Here is a 19927-nt window from a genome sequence, read left to right as displayed (position 1 = left end):
ATTCTCAAAGCATTTGCTCTCCACTTAAGCCCTTTGCAGACCTAAATTGTGCCTTTTCTGTTTGCATTTCTTCTGTGGCAGCCCCAAAAGGGCAACCCCTTTATTTGGAAAGTTTTGAATGTTTGAACGGGAAACTGATGAGGTGAAACTCTGCCCATCAAATCAGAGTATAGGCAGTTACACTTCTTTTTTCTTTTGGGAGCATTTTGGACACGTAGACTTGTGAGATGGCCCCACCAAGCAACGCGAAAGGAAACAACAGCCTGTTCCTATTCCGTGACTCGGTGAACATCCCAGCGCTCCAAGTTTATGAGAGGCACCACCACGTTCCCCTGCCCTTACCTTCTCCCAACAGTGACGTGGAGCTCTGTTTCGCTTGAGAAGCCTTGCTGGCGCGTGGATTACGCATTGGGCTGCTAACCTCCAGGTTAGCCATGGGAAACCGCCAGCTGCTCCATGGGAGAAAGAAGAGACTGTCTGCTTGGGTGAAGAGTCACAGCCCCCAAAACTCACAGGGACAGTTCTAGCTTGTCCTAGGGGGCCGCTACGAGTCGGAATTGACTCGATGACAGTGAGTGTGGAGGTGTTTTGATGTTTCATTTCTATTCCGTCTTTCCTCCACAATGATCCTGTATGGTCGTATCAAACCGAGCATCAGCTGAGAGCCAGTCCTGGCCCCTGCTGTATCGGCCCCTTCCTCCATGCCTCCTCGGTGCTAAAGTGTCTGTTCTATTGCAGCCGCGCCTCTCCATATCTTGATCGCGACAACAGCAGGTGAACCTCCACATTCTTCCTTTCCCTGACCATGTGACTTATTTCCACTCCTCTCTCACCATCGCCTGCCTTCACCATGCCTCAGGATGCTTTAGTGTGAAGATACTTAGCCAGAGATAAAGAGGTGTACGTGCCCCAAATCGCATTGCCAAATCCGTCTTCCTCTCTGGTGAAGGGAAAGTGGGTGTCTTATTTCATTGGCACATAGGTGAGACGGGGCCCTCATTCATGGGAAGCTCTTGGTGGTGAGTCTCCGTGTAGCATCTTTTGTGAGGAGAGGGGAAAAATGCTACCTAGAACTGAACAAAGATTATACCAAGCAATGATGCGCACTGGCTGAGCTATTTTAAAGTTGTACTGAAGCCGGTGATGTTTTCAGTGGCAGTTAGTTATCTTTTAATCATATTCTAGCTGTGCCAAAGGCTGAAGTTAACCATGGCTTATAAATAGTGCACGCCATACCACTACTGGCTTCCAGGCAGCCTTCTGGTAGTTTGAAACCTGCGCTGTGGGATGACTCCCTAGTCCAGTTTCTAAAATTACCCATTATTCATTTAGATAAAGTTATTTTTAAAGGTTCCTGATGACCAGTTTCTATGATCTAACCCGCCATCACAGGACTTCAACCTATTATTCTCCCCATAAAACCCACTGTTGTTGAGGAAATGGCAACTCATAGGGACCCTATGTAGGGCTCTGGAGCTGTAAATCTTCGAAGGGGGCAGAATATCGCTTCTTTCGCTTGGGGTGGCTTCAAACCGCTGACCATGGTTAGCAGCCCAATTTGTAACCAACCCACGATGCCCCTGGACAGTTTGACAGCCCCATCTTTGAAAGCTTTTCTATTTATCATTTCATTTTTCCCCCTCAAGCATGCCACGTAATATATTTCCAGACATACATAAAATGATTGATAAGAAATTAAATAATTATAATAAATGTGAGTCCTATTTTTTTTCAGTCATTTGTCATCAATTTATCACTTATGACCTTTGGAGGATTTGGAAGGGGGAAGAGCAGTTATGGATCAAGCTCCCCAGGGGATGTTTCCCACAGATGGACATGGGGGCCCTCTCGCTATGTATACGTGGATCACTGAAGCACCCTGAGGACCTGTTTTCCTCCCACCCTTTCACCCAGTCACTAACTTGGAATGCGGCAATCTCCCGCTCGTCCCTACCCTGTGATCCTGGATGGTCTTAGTAAAGCTAAGACTTCAACACGTTTTGGGTGTGGGATGTAATCCTCTAAAGACCCGAATTCCTCTTCTCTGCTGACTCCTCTAAGGCATGTACCTGTTGAGCTAACCAAATTCTGTACTGGTCAGCAAGTCAGATGAATAATTATGAGGGTGGGGGGTGTGCTTTGGCTTTTATTCTTTGTAAATTGTGATAACATCCTATCTCACAATTTAGGAAATTTCCCAAAGAATTTCTACTTTGCATGATTGCTGTGTTTTGTTGAGTTGCCTTTGGAGAGTAAGATAATTTGCAATTAATCACGTGTGCTCAATGCAATGTTTTTCCTTAGAACACGTCCCTGTTGAGTGCACATTAGTATGTGTGTCTATTTTCTGCACCACACCTCCATAGACCCTGTGTCTCTACGACAAAGCCGCTCTCTTTCTTGGGACAGTGGTTTAGTTTTCACTCAGGAATTCTTCCCTGGGCTTTTGAAATGGAAGATGTAAGTAGGTTTCCCACCCAAGGCAGCAGCAGCAAACTGCACATGGGATTCCAGGCCCTTTGTCCATTATTTAGCGAAGCCTCTGGCTCTATGGGTGAGAAAAGTGAAAACAGCAAGGGCTAACCGAGTAGCCCGTGGCTACAGCAGTAATTGAAGACGGAGGTCTCCTCGACCTGAGGAAGAGCTTAGTGCTCCCTGATAACAGTCCTTTTAAAATATCTTTTTAAAATCATGCATTTTATAAATGAATAAAAACTCTCTAATTATAGGAAACTGCCCAATACAGTTCTTGGCTCATAGTAGGCGCTCAGTAATAAATGTGAGTCTCTGGTTTTCAGTGTGCTGTACTGTATTATTTTGCTACACTGTGATTTTATAAAACGGCCAGAAGTAGAATCATTTGGCTGTTAGAAAAGACAATAATGGCAACAAGCATGTATTGCTTCCTCTACACTGCCCTACTAATTATCCAACTCTTCCCATCACTTTCAGGAGTGATCTCATGATGCACTTTTGACAAGAGATTGCAGAGAGAAGCTCCAACTCCTTATGCTGTCACCTCTCTGCATATTTAGTGACATAGCCTTGGTGGGGGGGGGGGCGGGCGGGGTGCTGTTTGGTGCGGTTGAGCTGGGCTGACCCGTAACAGCTGTATGAGAGCTTTAGCTCTGAGCACCTCTGTTTGCAAAGGGCCTAGGGATGACCTTGCCGGTCCAAGTAGAGGCCCCGCGTAGGTTACGGCTCCACTGAATTCTTTCCCAACATTAAGCAAGGACGTAGGTAATCGTGCCATTGGGCAGAATGCCTTGGAACAGGGCTTCCTCCCCTCTCTGGCCAGCCCAGGGATGGTGGTCTCTTTTAGGGGTTTACTTGGCTGTCTTTGATAGAGTTCACCATACTGGGGACAGAACAGCGTCATGAATCCTGCCCTATTCGTCTCACCCTTTCTCCCATGATCAGAAAGCCCCGACCAATCCTTTAAGCCTTTCCATCTTTTAAACCTCACCATCCAGTGCTGTCACCACTCCAGCTTCAGTAGTCCCCCCTACAACCATGATGCATTGATTGACCTGCCACCAATCTTGAGTTTGCAGCAGTTCCCTTTGCCCTCCCATGACACTTTTAGTTTGTATCTCAACAAACCGGTGGGTACCGTTTTGACCTGATGCGAACGGCCTCCCTCCCACATCTGGATGATGTGTCTGTGTCTTTGTCCCTTTCAGACTTAATAAATGTTCTCCTGAAATTATATTCAAGATGGGGGTCTTTTTCATACCCTACAACACAAGTAAAACAGAATGGTCCTCAGCCACCTCCCCAGACATTTCTAGGATTATGCTAATGTTGTCACTGTGTCTGTCCATCTCACTGAGGGTCTTTTTTGTGGCTGACATTCTACATTTCCAAGCTAATAGCCTTTCCTGGTGATTGGGCCCTTCATAGAGCACATCCATTTTCACTCCTAAGGAGCGTTCTAGCTGTACATCTTCCAAGACGCATTCGTAGGTGCAGTGTTCCTCACAGACATCCTAAGTCGTTGGTGCCCATTCTTCTTTAGTCCGCTTCTTCATTGCTCAGCTTTTGCATGTATAAAAGGTGATTGAAAATACCGGGGCTTGGGTGGGCCACAGCCCAGTGTTGGAGGTGACACACGTCTTTGCTTTCTCTCACTGGGCTTTGCCCAGTGCCATACATCCTTTGATGTCTTGACTGCTGCTTCCATGGGCATTGGTTGTGGATCCAAATAAAGGGGAAATCCTTAACAGCTTCCATATTTTCTCAATTGATCATGTTGCTTATTGGTCCAGTTGTGAGGAATTTTGTTTTTTTGTTAGAGAGGGGTAACCTCTGTTCCAATCTGTGATCATTTCCAGTATAAGATCTCTGAGCTTATAGCAAGTGATTGTGTCATCTGCAGATTTACTCCAATTACTTTAAGAATAACTCAGAATGTTCACAGATAAACCCTTGTTCCACTTTTAGTCAATTGTCAACATGAATAAAGTTTTTTTTTTTACTCAAGGAGCTATATTTTTATAAGAAATTGTATTCACCTCATGACTTGCACCTTTAAACCTTTCAGCTCCTAAACCAGCGACGAACCAAAAACATTGGATGGGTTAGAAATCAGCACATATGTAGATGTGGTTTCCTCTCTCTTTTTTTTCTTTCTTATAAAATGTAACATAAACTTGGGTAAATAGAGATAAACTAGGAAATGCCATTGATATACCTGTCGATGATTTATTAGTCCTTTCATTCTTAGGAGGTAGTGCATTTTTTAAAAGTCAAATAGAGAATACACGGCACAGGAATTCATACTGAAAGACAAGTAATGAGAAAAGATGCTTGCCTCTTCTCATTGTGTTCCAAGGACCAGAAACAGCAAACACTTCAGGACTGGACTATTGTCTTTACTCCCTAGTTTTGCTCCAAACAAACTAAAAAAAACAAACAAACAAACTTTAGAGGGATGAGGAGAAGGAATGGCAGGTGAAGGCTGGCTCTTGCATGTGGACAGGTCTTGATGTCTCTCCTGGGGCCTCACTCTGCATGATGTGCTTCAGACAGGCATTCCGGGCCAAGCTGACCCTTTTTTCTTACTCGCAACAGGGTTTGAATGAGAGCATGTTGAATGAGTTCTGTGTTTTGCGATAAAGAGGATGCTATTTTTCTTAACGTGTCTGAAAAATAACATAAATGTATGTTGCTTTAACCCCACACGTCAGTCTGACACATGCCTTTCCAATACTGTCGATGTCACCCTCACTGCAGTGTCTAGGTGCGGTGACACCGACGGCATCCTGACCTAGGGAAGCGATAAGATAGCTCTCTTTTTCCATTTTGGTGTCAAGAGCTTGCAAAAGCAGTCAACACTGGGAAAGACCGTGATGTAATTTGTGCCAGGGTATACACGCACCGTGTGTTTGCATCTCGGCGGCCACACGTGTAACACTTAGGTTGCCTGGTTTGATGCCTGCGCCTTGACAGAGTGAGTGCCCCAGAGCGACAAGGACTCCAACTGAGCCAAAGGAGACAGCTTCAAAGTCAAAGAAACACTTCCTAAAAAAACAAAACACATAACCTTGGACGACAGTTCCCCTTTTCATGCACAACTAGCGTGGCAGGAAAAGAGCAAAAGTAAGAGCAGTACATTTGCTGCTCTCAGTTGCCGGTTAGGATGGGAAATCCCAGCACGTAGCTAGTCTTCATCCACGTGAGCCCCAGGGTCCTCACCACCAGGACTCCCCGTCCAGTCAGAGCGGAGGAGATGACTCCGCTCTGCCTTTCCATTCCATCTTCATTCGAAGTATAAGAGTGCGGCAGAGAGGCTCTTAAGTGAAAAAAATACATTTGAACAAACAAATCGGTTCTCCTAGAAATATTTAACTATTGCTCTTTTCCTCTGAATATAGTGTACTCAGGTTAAAACCTACAACTTGGGGGCGATGATGTTAGAGTAGACGCACATTTGTAGACGTGTCTGTGTGAAAGGCTTGAAAATAAAGGCAAAAGTCATAGAGGTTTATTGAGCTGAGCTTATAAGAGGCACTCGTGAAAAATCAAGTTGAGTTGACTTAGAAAGCTGCCACTTGGCCTTTCTTCTCGGCTTCATCCTTCCGTTATTGTAACGTGATTCCTGAAGGCATGTACATAAGGAAGCCTATGCGTGTCCTTTCTTCCTTTTTCATTTTTTTAAGTAGCGTCTCCAATGTTCTTTCAGTTGGAGCTAAATCAAGTATTTTAAATTTACAGTCTTTAGTTAATATCTGCACTGTCAACAAAAAACAGTACCATTCTTCTTCTTGACTCTTTCAGAACAGAACCATAGAAAAGGCAAAAGCCACCATCACCCCAAAACATAAACACTGAAGTTAGAGCACACTAACTTTTAAACCATTTCTTTTTCTTTCACCACCCATCTATATAAGCATTGAAGAGAGATGCTGAGAACAAAGCGTCTGGGGAAACTTGAACTTGGGGGAAAGTATGTTTTTCTGGCCTGCAAGGTTTCAAAGCACATCTAATCTTCTGCTTTAATTTCCAGTTTCCTGGTTAGCTTTATGGTGGATGCCCGAGGCGGCGCCATGAGAGGCTGCAGACACAACGGGCTACGGATCATTATCCCCCCTCGAAAGTGCACTGCCCCCACGCGCGTCACCTGCCGCCTGGTCAAACGCCACCGGCTGGCTACCATGCCGCCAATGGTGGAAGGAGAAGGCCTAGCCAGTCGCCTGATTGAAGTCGGACCTTCTGGTGCTCAGTTCCTTGGGTAAGGGTTTCTCATCAGCCTTCACTCTGTCACGGATGAGCGTATGTCCGCTACATGACATCTCTAGGATGGATTGCAAAAGGTACGTCGAACCATTCTGAAGGACGATTGGCGCCTGTGAACATTTTTTTTTAATTGGAACCAACACCTTAAGGAGGGACTCTCCTTCTGTGCCCTTATTTGAAGGCATTCGTGAGTTAAGCAGTCAGGTTGGTCATTATTTTTCTCTGTGGATGTGTAGCTCCTAACCTCCCGATGAAAATAATCCTATTCTTACCAATGGGAGGTACTTCCCCCCACCCCCAATGTCATAAAGAAATAAAGCTGCACTATCCCAATTGAGGGAGCCCTGTGGCGTAATGGTTTATGCCTTGGGCTGCTATACACAAGGGTTGGCGGTTCGAAACCACCAGCTGCTATCCTCGAGAGAAATGCAGGGCAGGCTCCGGAACTCACAGGGGCAGTTCTGCCCTGTCCTATGAGGCCTCGGTAGCAGTGACTGAGGTACAATAGAGGTTACAATGGCCACGTAAGTTCTCGTGTAGTTATAGAATGGAATCATTGTCTTTGCTTTGGAAATCAGTATTGCCTTTAGAATCTACCCCCAAATTTAGTCTATGTGATTTTCCCCCTGTTGTCAAAATTGCTATTTTGTGCTTTGAAGATTTCACTCACGGTGTCTTCAGTCACGGTTTGCATTAAGACAGCACAAGCGAGACGGACTTCCCTCATGCTCACTTTAGCAATTTTGAGCAGAAAGTAGCCTCTCTTCTTCTTCTGTTGGCTTGGACGGCTGCTATCACCATGAGCGGCACCCCAAGGGGCCAAGAAATGAATAGCCACCGCCAAGAACTGACAAAAGGACGAAGTTGTGGAGGGGAAATGTTTCAAAGCATTTTGAAACCGATCAATTGTCTTTAAGTCTTGTCGTATTCCGTCTTGATGCTTGAGAAAAGCTAAGAGAGATACTTCTGAATCACGGAATCTTTACTTTGCGAGTGTCATGTGATGGAAAGGATGGCTTGCTTCAGGGCTCAAGAGAAGTTCGAAAGCCTTGTAATTCGAAGCTTGCCCTGGGCTTGTTGGCTTCAAATCGCTTTCGCTCCTAGGAGAGAGTGTGTCTGTCCATCCCAGAGACAGGAGCCACTCCCCACAACCTCCTGTCAGACAGGCCCGAGGTTTCGAAAGAGCCTGTGAAGTTCTGAGCTGCATCAGCAAACACTGTGTGGTTGTGGAATTTCCCCATGCTTCTCATTGTAGTCTGGACCAACCCCTTGCCTTCCCCGCGCTCAGGTAGTTTGAGGTTTGGGAGCGCTCTTCAAATCTGTTGAGGAACACCCATGAAAACATCGGATCTCTCCTCTCCGTCAGAGTTCATTCTGTTCCCCGCAGCTTCTTCTGTCCCATGGAGCATATATTTAATTTTTCCTTGCGTTTTTTTGTTCCCCAGTGCCCTGGCGGTGAAGCTAAATAGGGACAGACATGACCCCTGAGAGCTCTCCTTCCCAGATGCGCCTCCATTGTCCACTCTGGGTCTTGACTCCGCGCTCTTTGTGACCAATGGAGGGGGCAGCACCAAAGGCAGTGAGAAACCAAAGTTCACCCTGTTGATCAGCTGGTGACACTGGGGTTCTGTGGAAAGCCATACCTGAAGCTTACTTATGTTCTCTCTTTCACTGCTGCTTTGGATGTTCTCAGTAAACTTCACCTGCCAACGGCTCCTCCCCCACTTAATGAGGGAGAAAGTTTGGTCAGCCGCATCCTTCAGCTGGGGCCTCCTGGAACCAAATTCCTTGGGTAGGAGCGACTTAAAACAAATTGATGGCTGCCGGCCCCCCCATTCTTCTCCTTCTTCTGCAATATGATTTCTCTTTTCGTCATTGTGCCCACGACATGTCCCTCTCTATGATTTAAATTCTGTCTAGCCTCTCTTTAGTGGACCGTTTCTGACTCTTGTGGTATGTGATTTTTGTTTTGGCGTGATGTTTTTTATATCTTTCCCCTCCAGTGCTGTGACCTCCATTTTCGTTTAAGCATGAGATCTGCCTAGTTGTACTACGTGCTAGTTCTGACGTTGTGCGGATGAGTTTGGAGTCTGTCTCAAAGCCACCTGGACTCAAATTTAAAGCCTCAGTGCACTTTGAGGATGAATGTAACTTGCAAATCGACAGCAGCCACCACCACCACCACCACCACCACCACAAAAACAAAACAAAAACAGGGCGTTGCATGCGCTGGATCTTGAATGTAATAGGCCTTGGACACAGTGGGGTTGTCTGCTCAGATGACCAGTCAGGGCCACACTGTGCACACATGCCTATTTGTGTCCTTGAATGATAAACATATGCGCACAAGCCACGAGTGCATGACTCTAATTCACAACTAGCCAACTTTTCTGACATCTCCTCATTGACAAAACATCCGATGATGCAGCCTACAAGCCATTGTTTCTCCGAAGCCATTCTGTCATTCTGCACCATGTAGACGACATTGCAGAAGACTGGCACACCTCGTCCATATGCATGCACATTCCTTTTGGTTAAATGTGACATGCTTACATTTATCCAAGGAGACGTTCCAGAATGCCACATGCACTCACGGGGAGACATTATTCGGCTTAAGGTCACAGCATGTCCCTGGGGGGGGGTGTCCCTAAGGTGGAGTGCTACTGTGCAACCATCTGCTAGCCAATGAGCTCCAGGGGAATGGTCCACTCTGTCCCTGTCACCAGAAAGGGAAGAATTCCAGGTCACTTTGTAACAGACAGTGTTGAGGGGCTCGTCGTGGCGCGGGGTAGCTCTCACCACACTCAAGGCTTGCCTTGTTGTGCCAGGCCTGTGATTGTGGAGATCCCTCACTTTGCGGCTCTGCGAGGGAAGGAGCGGGAGCTGGTGGTGCTGCGCAGCGAGAACGGGGACAACTGGAAAGAGCATTTCTGCGAATACACGGAAGACGAGTTGAATGAAATCCTCAATGGCATGGAGGAAGGTACCTTAAGTGCTTTAAAGAATTTAAAAGTGGGGTGTGGCCAAAATAGCTCAGTTGGGGGACTGTTAGACGGAAGAATTTGAAAGTGGGAACCTAAAAATGACTTTGACTGAGTTTCTTCCTTAGGACATAGTGTGTGTGTGCATGTTTGTACACGTGTCCTTTGTAGTGTGACCACAGCAGGTAATCTGTGTTCCAAGGGGAAGGAATGGAAATGCACAGCACATTTGCCTAATCTTACTTCTGTTACATTCAGAGGAATCATTTCTTCCTGAAATCAACCATCTTGTTTTAATAAGGAACTACACCTTTGAGAACCTAAAGTGCTACTTGGACTAGAGATTGTTGGTTCACCTACCAATAAACTGATAAAAAACAATAACAATAACAACAAACAAACTCACTGCCATTGAGTCAATGATGACTCAGCAATCCTGTACTAAATCCATGATTAGAAGAAATGCTTGACTTAAAATGTACATATTAAAGACACCGATACAAAGTACCAAACTTTTCCACTGGAAAAATATATACATTCCCCATTACTGTTATATTGTAGGATAATAAAATACATTTTTCTAAATTTCTATTATTAAGGAAATAGGACAATTACACTCACATAAACTTCTATCTGTACATTATATAGAAAATTATTCAGTGTTGAATTTCACACACACACATATGCATTTCTATTTGAGGATCTCAGTTCCCTAATAGTGCAATCTCTCTGAAATCCTAAATATAGATTGGCTCATTAAGACATTTTCAGGTGGAAGTATCTCCCATTTGCCTAAAGCAGATGTGGACAACCTTTTTTTTCTGCCCAGAGCCATTTGGGTATATATATATATATAACATCATTCACGGGCCATACAAAAATGATCAACTTAAAGATTAGCCTGCTATATTCAGTCCAACATTTAATTAACTCACCCGTAATGAGACAGGTAGACCTGCTTCCTTTGGTAAGGCGTGTGATGGTAGCTGGTATTGATGATTTCACAGGCCTTTACTGCGGTGGCCAGAGGACCACAGGGAAGTCATCTCACACTAGGAGCCATGTTCACCTTTCAGAAACCACACAAATAGGACAAGTCCTTGGCCCGAATGCCAAGCACCGACTAGGTTTTATATAGAGCAAGACACTCAACGGAAAGTGTAGCTTTTTAGAACATCTGTCGGTTTTCCCAGACTACCCACTGCAGCTCTTTGGCTTCGGCTAAGTCTAGAGGAGCTTGACGCCAACCCCTTCAACAGCTCTTGTGTCACTTCTGAAGTCTGGGCAACAGATAGACAGAGGATCCGTTGGTGCAGTAGTTGCATGGAGGAAAACAATATGCCTTCCCGGTGTGTGGGCCAGTGTCTCTCAAGCAGTCACAAAGATCAATGAGCTGGTTGAGAAAGCTTGTTCCCTGGAGTATTTAAAGCCTGTTGTCACTGAGTTGGTTCTCGCTCACGGACACGTCGCGCGCGTGGAAGTGGACTGTGCACCCCGCCGTGTGCAGGTGCTGAGCTGTCAGTGGCAGGGCCCGTGGCCTTTCTCCTGAGGTGACCTTGGGTGGACTTGGATCCCTAACCCCCTAGATAGCAACCAAGCAAGTTAATTGTTGGCACTCCATGCAGTGTTTGGCTGCTTCTCCGTCTCAGAACCTTTTCTTCTGCTAGCACTTAGGTTTAACATAATTGCCTCTTAGTCACTTATCTGTTGTGGACACAAGCATGAGCTTTGCCATCTTACTCTTAGGTGGAGGGAGACCCACTCTTGTACTTTCAGTGCATGCGAAATGCTCATTGTTAAAAGGCCATCAGACTTGTGTGCTATGTGTGTATGAGGGGCAGTCGGTTACTTTGCGTGTGAATGCAATCCTTTACCTGTCCATCATTCATCATCCTTCAATTATTTATTACCCCGGCACTGCCGACTTCCACTCCCTGCTGATGCCTAAGAAAAATAGTTATTAGTTATTCTGCCTGCCTCTAAAAGAAGCTGTAAATGGCTTTACAGATGAGCACAAAACCCCATCATTCCAGAATCCTTTAAAATGCCAGTGATCCACTTAGTTCAAATGTCTTACATTTTTAAATGACTATCTTTTGGTGTTGCCCTACATTTCTACAGCAATGCAGTCTATAAAAGCCTGCGGGGGCATCCTTTTGATGTTAGATTAGTGAGTGGTCAGTTAATGGGCTCAGAGGAATATTGAAACCCTGATATTTTTTGTTGTTGTTGTTGTTTTTAAAGCCACAATCACTATGTCAGGCAACCAGGTTACTGGAGCAAACATACCAACCTTGTCTTTCCAAGACACATCTGTATATTCCTGCACAGCCCCCTGTCCTCCTAAGAGGGGGCAGTATTCTGCCTTAAAGCCACAGCATGTGGCCTTTGAGCTGCCTTTGAGATTTTCAGGAAAAAAAAAGAGAGCCCATCTATGACGTCCTCTGCATCACATGAATTAAGGATAGAGCAGGCTTGTTTTCCCTCCAGGTCAGCCCTCCAACCTCCTTAGTTACAAAGGCAGCTCTGCCATCCTAAACTAGATGCTTTTCTTTGAGGGTGCCCCAGAAAGTCTTACTTTTCAGTAACAAAGGAAGGAAAGGTGCAAATAAAATGCCAAGAGTCCTGAAAGATTGCTTTCATATTATATGGCACAAATACACGCAACCAAACATTTGCCACATTGGCACGTCTCCCGGGTACAGTTCAGTGACATTGATGACGGCTGCGGTGTGTTTCAGCCGCCACCATTCTATGCTTCTAGAATGTCCTAGTACCCTCAACAGAAGCTAGGTATCTCCTTTCCCTTCCATCCTACTGGTTCCTGGTCACTGCTAATCAACTTTGATCTCCTTCAACTTGCCCATCTTAGATCATTCAGATCAGTAGCATCATGCAGTCTTTGTCCTGTAACGTTCTCTTTTTGTATTTCTCTGTGCGTTCATAGGATAGTTTTAGAAATTTCTGTATTTTTTAAAAGAGGGAGAGTTATTTTTTAGGGGGGTGTTGAGGAGGAGCATCTGTTCACAATCAACTCTGTCAGTGAAGCTGAGATTTGATAGACCGCTTTCAGAAGGACATCGTTGCTATATGAAGATGGGTCATTTTTTGTCTCAGTGCTAGACAGTCCAGAAGACCTAGAGAAGAAACGGATCTGCCGTATCATCACCCGTGACTTCCCGCAGTACTTTGCAGTGGTGTCTCGCATCAAACAGGACAGCAACCTGATTGGCCCTGAAGGAGGTGTGCTGAGCAGCACAGTGGTCCCCCAGGTGCAGGCTGTCTTCCCCGAGGGAGCACTTACCAAGCGGATCCGTGTAGGCTTACAGGTATGCCGGTGAAGGGATGATCATATAAATTTCCTTAGCATGGATGTTTTTCTCAGGAATTAACATTCAGTATTCAGTGGGCCATAAGTGGTTGTAGTATCTAATGGTTCGTGGTTAAGCACACCCTGACACTGGTGATCATCCCGTTGCTATCCAATTGATCCCCACTCTCAGCGACAACATAGGAGAGAGCAGAACTGCTGCTTTCAGTTAGGGGAGCAGACAGCCTCCTCTTCTGCCCAGGGAGCAGATGGTAGGTTTGAACTGCTGACTTTGCAGTTAGAAGCTCAGTGCCTAATCTACTATATCACCCGGGTTCTGATCATATGTCTCATGAAGTTTTATATGACTCTTTAGTAATGGTATTGAATGTGTGCTTTCCCATTTTGAAACCCACCAAAGTGATGTATTAGATTAACACACACACAAACACACGGGTTGCCTTGGCACATCAAGACACACGGTTCATTATTTGTCTTCTTTGAAAAGGCTCAACCTATGCACAGTGAACTGGTTAAGAAGATCCTAGGCAACAAAGCTACCTTCAGCCCTATTGTCACTTTGGAACCGAGAAGAAGAAAATTCCACAAGCCAATTACCATGACCATTCCTGTCCCCAAAGCTGCAAGTGATGTCATGCTGAATGGTTTTGGAGGCGATGCACCGACTTTAAGACTACTATGCAGTATAACAGGTGAGTCACATAGAACTATTCTGAAAGAAAAAAATCAAATTATTGTCAATATTGAATTATATCTGTCCTAAGATGCCTGCAGAGATCTATACATTAATTGGGGGATTTATGAATTCTAATTAACTAGCAAAGTGTAAGATGAAGAGAAAATAATTTTTTTTACTAAATAAATTCTGTATGCCAAACACTCGGTACTTTATGTATGTTATATTTTTAATCTGCCTAATAGCCATTATAAGGAAATACTAACCCAGTTTTCTCGTTAAGGAAAGTAAAGTGAGGAGAAATCTAAATTTACTCAGAATTATACCATGAGCACTTGGAAGGGTTGAGATTCAAACAAAAGCACATACACTCATTCTTCCAAGTCTAGTCTTCATTGAAGAAACTGTCTTCGGTCTGTTGGAAAAAGGTTTCCTGAAAAATGACACTCAACCAATCAAACCAAACGTTTTTTTTCTGTCAAGGGCTTGGCTATCTTTTTGTCATTGATCTATCATACTAACTTTAGTTTAATACAAATTAAAGAAGTTTCAGAGTGAACTAAGTTTTGTCCCTTTCCACCAGTAGTTGTGGTAGCCGGCCGGCACCTGCCAAACTCTAGAGTAGCCTTCCAGAACTCTGGGTGTCTCTGCACAGCCCACCACACCAGGGGAGAAGACTGCGCAGGTAGAAGCAGGCCACACAATTTGACCATGTGCGCGGTTAGTAAATAACTGCATGGTGTGGGAGCAGCAGATGTTCATGCTACTGTTGGATGAGCCAGTAACTGCTTGCGGTGGCCTCCAGTAATCACTCCAGGTTTACTTGTAGGGGTATCAAGCATTGCTGGTTGTTCTGATAGTCTTAGAAACATTCTTTTAATTGCTTCTTTACTCTGGCAGACATTTTCCCTGATTTTTTTGTTCTCTGTAATCCCTCTCTTCTTTTTACTGCAGTTTTGCTTCTATGATAAAAAAGGATACTTTATCACATACACTTAAAATATGACACCAGTTTGGAATATATGGACTAAAATGAGTGTAGGTTAATCATGTGGTTCTTTGGCATTGTCTTTTCCACTTGCTCATTTCTGCATATCACCTAACATTCTTGAATATTTTCCACATAATTTTGCTCCATGGGTGTGCTGACTCTACTATAGGGTACCGCACAACAGCACGGGAATGAACAGGGTGAGGTTGAAAAATGCACGATGCACACCCCATCCTTGAAGCTGAGCAGTGAAGAGCCTCTATGGGCTTAGACAACGCTGATCTATTTACTTGAAAGGGGTTGCACTAACAGTTCCTTAAACTTATTACTCTTTAAAAGCATATTTTGGGCATGTGTTTTGTTATGTTATGTTATGTTAGAGTTATGCTCTCAAAATATGTATTTTTAAATGCTTATTATGTACATTTCTTGACTTCTCTTAGGGAACTAATTCCTTCCTTTAAGAAACTTCCGTGTCAAAACTTTTCTGTATACCAATATATATATTATATATATATATTTCCCTACATCTCTTTAAGATGTCCTCTTTTCCAGCCTATGCGAGTCTAACGTCCCCATCAATATGGAAGATGGCGGTCATCATAAATCTTATTTAGGCTCAAAGACCGTCACCTGCCGTTCACTCGTTTGTCCCTGCAGCCCCTTCAGTAATGACTGAACCTCTTGTACTTTCTAACATGTGTCTCTTTCTTGGTGGGGGGACACATTCGAGGGTAAATTCTAGAACAATAACACTTTATAGAAGCAATTGCATAAAAGTGAAGTTCAAGAATAAAAGAATATTTGGATTGCTCATTTTTTCAACCAAATATTCTGATCCCTAGTGCGTCGAAAGATCTTTAAAAATAAGCAATCATATACAATTCCAAATAAGCTTCAGGATTTAGCCAATATAATACAAATTCCTGGATGATAGGCAGAGAGTAGAAATGCCAAGCAACGTGAAGCATCTATTTATGCAGCCTCCCTTACCTGCAGTTCCTTGAGAGGGGACATCTCCTGTTTGTTTTCACTGGGCCGTCTTCACCATGTAGCGTCTGCCATTGTTCTCAGCGCGTCATGCTGAGAAGTGGGGTACACCCGTGAGCAGTGAACACTGCAAAGGCATTAGTTTCCAACCCAGAGTCTGGAGTTTTGCCTAAACTCTTTTCAACAATTGTATTGTTTTTTCAGGTGGAACCACCCCTGCCCAGTGGGAGGATATCACAGGAACTACGCCATTAACCTTTATCAATGAATGTGTTTCCTTTACAACCAATGTGTCTGCCAGGTATGATCATACAGCACATGCGAGCCACCTGGGATATCGCTCCTTCAAACAGCCCCAATCGTGGGGGAGGGAATCAACTTTTTTTTTCCTCCTTACTTTCTTTAAAAATACCGAAAAGATTTTCAGTTATATATGGTCTGCATTTGTTTCATATTTTAAACTATTTTCACCAGTAAATATAATGATGATGACACAATACCTCAAGGTACAGCAGTGTTGGTTGAATCTTTTCAATGAGATAGAATCTTTTTTTTTTTAATGTGTATGCATCTGTCAGCTTTCACTTTAAGACTCTAAATCTGACTTGCCCAGCCATCCACTGATTTCTTCCGGCCCCGAAGGTCTTAAGCCTGATAAATTTCCTGCTGCCAACAGAACAACCTGAACTACTGTCTCCAATACAACAGTAATCAAAAACAAAGCCTACCGTGGGTTGCTTAAAGGGCTTGGAGACGTCAGTAGTTCTTATGTATCCTAATACAATTGAATAATGAACAATCAGTGACTATCACTCATATGTTGCATGTCTTTAGAAAGCTGAAACTACGTTGTTTTATTTCAAATGTATGCAATAATTTAAGTTATTAGTACTATCTCCTACTGGTATGATTCTTGATCACTTGCTAAGTATTTTAAATGTTTATAACTTTATGAATTAAGAAGGACAAGAGGTATAATGTCCAGATAAGACAACTGAAGTTCAGAGTGGTCAAGGTTCAGTTCCCACTCAGGGGAGATAAAGATGCACGAGTAGTTAAGTGTACACAGCAATAGCTGCGTGTAGTTGCAGGTGGTTGCAGTTCAGTCACTGAGAAGACTCAGCTACTGAATCTATGATTGCATCCTTTTATGTGCTTTACCAATCACGTATCTACACTCCAATGTCACTGAACACACAAGAGGCACTACAAAAACATCAGAGAAGCGTGATCACATTGGAGTAGTTGTAGACTATTTTAGCAAAGAGATGACCCTTGAGAAATAAGTAGGGACCCAATGCACAAATGGAAGTGGGAAGAGTGCTACCTGAACAGAGGTGCAGAGAATGAGTACAAAAGGTGTATTTGAGGGATAGCCAGAAAGACCAAAGAGGCCTTAGAATTTAGGAAAAAAGGCTGAAGTGTCAATGGGTAACATTCTTTATGGAAAGTCTTATAAATTAGAACAAGAATTGAAGATTTAGTATGTTAATCTAATCATAATTTAATTCCCAAGACAAATATATGTAACTACATGAATTATCATAATATTTCTTGACTGTTTCCCATAAACCAAGAACTGGGTACAGAGGGTACAATCAAGAACAATAGAGAGACAGTCTCTGAGTCTGTGAAAGAAGAGATCAGCCTGATCTGTAGCTGTGATAAAGGAATATAAATTATGGACTAAGTTTTATTAGAAAGTTTAGAAGTAGATTTAGTAGTTTTTATAAACAAATCTATAAGTGTGAGAGAGGTATTCTAGTTGAAGTTTTAGCCACTGGAAGGATCGTGAAGGTATGTACCTTACTAAGGTATGCATACACTGCATCATATTTGAGAAACAAATGAGCAGTTGGGCAACAGCGAAAGTTGAATTGTTGCGTGTGAGTTACGTTTCCTTTGAGCCAACCGATTGGTGCTGCCTACTAAAACTATAGAATGACCGGGGTCTTCTGAAGTTATCTCATACCTGCTCACACATTAGAGGGGACTATTCATCTGTACCCAACTTTATGGCATCTGGTGGATAACTTGGAATCAACCACGATGGGAACATATATACTGTGGAAATTGACAAATGTTACTAAATCGTAACTTCCCTTTTGGAGAGCAAATTGTGAAACATCAGCACACCACTGGATTTATATGTCATCTAAGCAATACCGCCAAGTCCTGGCGGAATAGTGTTTATGTATTGGGCTCAATCTACAAGGTCCAAGGTTTAAACCACCAGCTTCACCTTGAGCCAAGCTGAGACCCAAAATCAAGAGCAGCAAGTAGAACAGGCTCAGAAACTCACAGTTGTTTAAATCGACACCAACTCAATGGCAGTGAGTTGTTGTTTTAATATGAATGACCAACTATTAGTTATAGATTTGCAGTAAACAATACATAGAAAAAATGGAGAAGGATCAATGCACTTGAATTATGGTGTTGGTTAAGAATATTGAGTCTGATTTGGGAAGAAGTTTAGGTAGTTCATTCCTTGGAAGCCATGATGGTGAGACTTCATCACTCATGTTTTAAGCGTGTTATCAGGAGGGACCAGTCCCTGGAAAAGGAGAAGAGAATTCACAGTGAGATGGACTGACACACTAGCTAAAGAGCACAACAACAATTGTGAGGATGGTTCAGCACCAGATAGTGTTTCAGTTTGTTACACATAGGTTTATCCTAGGTTGCAACCAACTTGACAGCAATTAACAATAACAGTAGTAAGACCAAGTCAGGAAATCTGGTAGTTTAGTGGACTGCTAACCACAAAGTCAAGTATCAAAACCCCTAGCCAGCTCGCAGGAGAAAGATAAGGCTTTCTCCTCTCTTAAAGCGTTACAGTCTCAGAGACCCACAGGGGCAGTTGTACCTTGTCCCACAGGGTCACTCTGAGACAGAATTGGTTCAGTGGCAGTGAGTTTGTATTTTTAGTTTAACAATAATATATAGGTAAAACTATGTAAATACATGAATATGTTAGTCTGGGTGGACTAGAGAAACAAATTCATAGACCCTCATATTTGTATAAGAAAGAGCTTTATATACAAGAGTAATTGTATATTATGAAAAAATCCCAGCCCAGTCCATATGTCTGATAGCAATCTATAATGCCCTCTTCAGATTCACGCAAAATATGCAATGACGCCAAATACAGGAAGATCACAGGCCAGTGGGTGGAAAGTCTTGTGGGTCCAGTGGCAATGGAAGCATGTCAGCACTGGTGTGAGGCTCCATGTGGCTCCTCCAGCTCCAGGATTCTGGTTCCCTCAATGTGTTGCCATGTGACTTGTCAACAGGAAGGTGTCACAGGCAGAGTGTATTTGGCCTCCAGTGAGCTATTTATAGTCTTCACACCCCCAAATGAAGTCATCAAGCTGCAACCTGATTTGCTGGCTAGACTCCACCCCTATAACCTATTTAACAAGTTATCACCAAGCTATATAGCTATCACAAAGAGGTTCTTCATAAAAATTCAATCATATGAGTTGAGAAGACTCTTCAACACCAACATCTGAAACACAAGTGGAAAATGAGAAACAAATATTGATAACTATTTGTGAGCTATAGAAAATACGAATGTTGTAGAATAAATATTCTCAAAATGAGCATCAGTTAAACATCAAATATTTCAGAGAGAAAGTAGAATAATAACTACAAACAGGTCACTGAACTTGGCAAATGGGACTTCATTGGTAAACTCTAGGAGAGTAGCTTTAGGGGATGATGAGACCAACCAACCAAAAACTCTAGTGAATGGAGCAATAAACACAACATTAAAAAATTGTCAACTGTGAATGTTAGGTTTTCTTTTCAAAAAGAGAGAAGGAGGGGGGGCATAAAAAAAAAGACCAGTGGGTCAGGAACTTGAAGGAAAGAGAAGATGAGTTCTTAGAGAACGTTGGAGAATGTTCAAGTCTATGAGGAATAAGTCAGGGGGAAAGACCGATCATTCGTAGGGAGGTTCCCCTGCTAGAGGAGGCGCTGTAAGCCCGTAGGATGTGTAAAGAGCAGTTCAGAAACATTTCCATCCGGTGACCTTTCATTCCTCAATGAAGTTCTTTCTCTTGAGAACCCCAGTAAGGGTGGATTCTCAAAGAGTGTCATAAAGTTTAAGCTGCATTAACTGCATTGGCTAAGAGGATGTGTGAGGGAAAATTGCCAAAGAATGCCACAGACCTAGTGGAGATCCCAAATCACAAGTTAATAATGGAGCCAATAATTTC

At 43.4% G+C, this 19927-nt stretch overlaps 1 protein-coding gene across 14 annotated transcripts in view; it reads left to right on the top strand.

Moving 5' to 3' along the window:
- Positions 1-19927, top strand: part of ANK2 (ankyrin 2) — a 648733-nt gene that overhangs the window by 587080 nt on the left and 41726 nt on the right. For 8 of the 14 annotated variants that reach the window (XM_075543902.1, XM_075543896.1, XM_075543904.1 and 5 more), the window contains exons 26-30: positions 6509-6733; positions 9567-9721; positions 12837-13048; positions 13538-13742; positions 15912-16008. In XM_075543902.1, coding sequence (XP_075400017.1) covers positions 6509-6733; positions 9567-9721; positions 12837-13048; positions 13538-13742; positions 15912-16008 — 894 coding nt within the window. Of the gene's footprint in view, positions 1-738; positions 775-6508; positions 6734-9566; positions 9722-12836; positions 13049-13537; positions 13743-15911; positions 16009-19927 lie in introns of all 14 variants that reach the window. The other 6 variants (XM_075543900.1, XM_075543907.1, XM_075543894.1 and 3 more) reach the window with 1 other exon arrangement.

The sequence above is a fragment of the Tenrec ecaudatus genome, chromosome 3 (assembly GCF_050624435.1).
Source record: "Tenrec ecaudatus isolate mTenEca1 chromosome 3, mTenEca1.hap1, whole genome shotgun sequence".
Lineage (NCBI taxonomy): Eukaryota > Metazoa > Chordata > Mammalia > Afrosoricida > Tenrecidae > Tenrec > Tenrec ecaudatus.
This window is presented reverse-complemented; position numbering and strand designations above follow the sequence as displayed.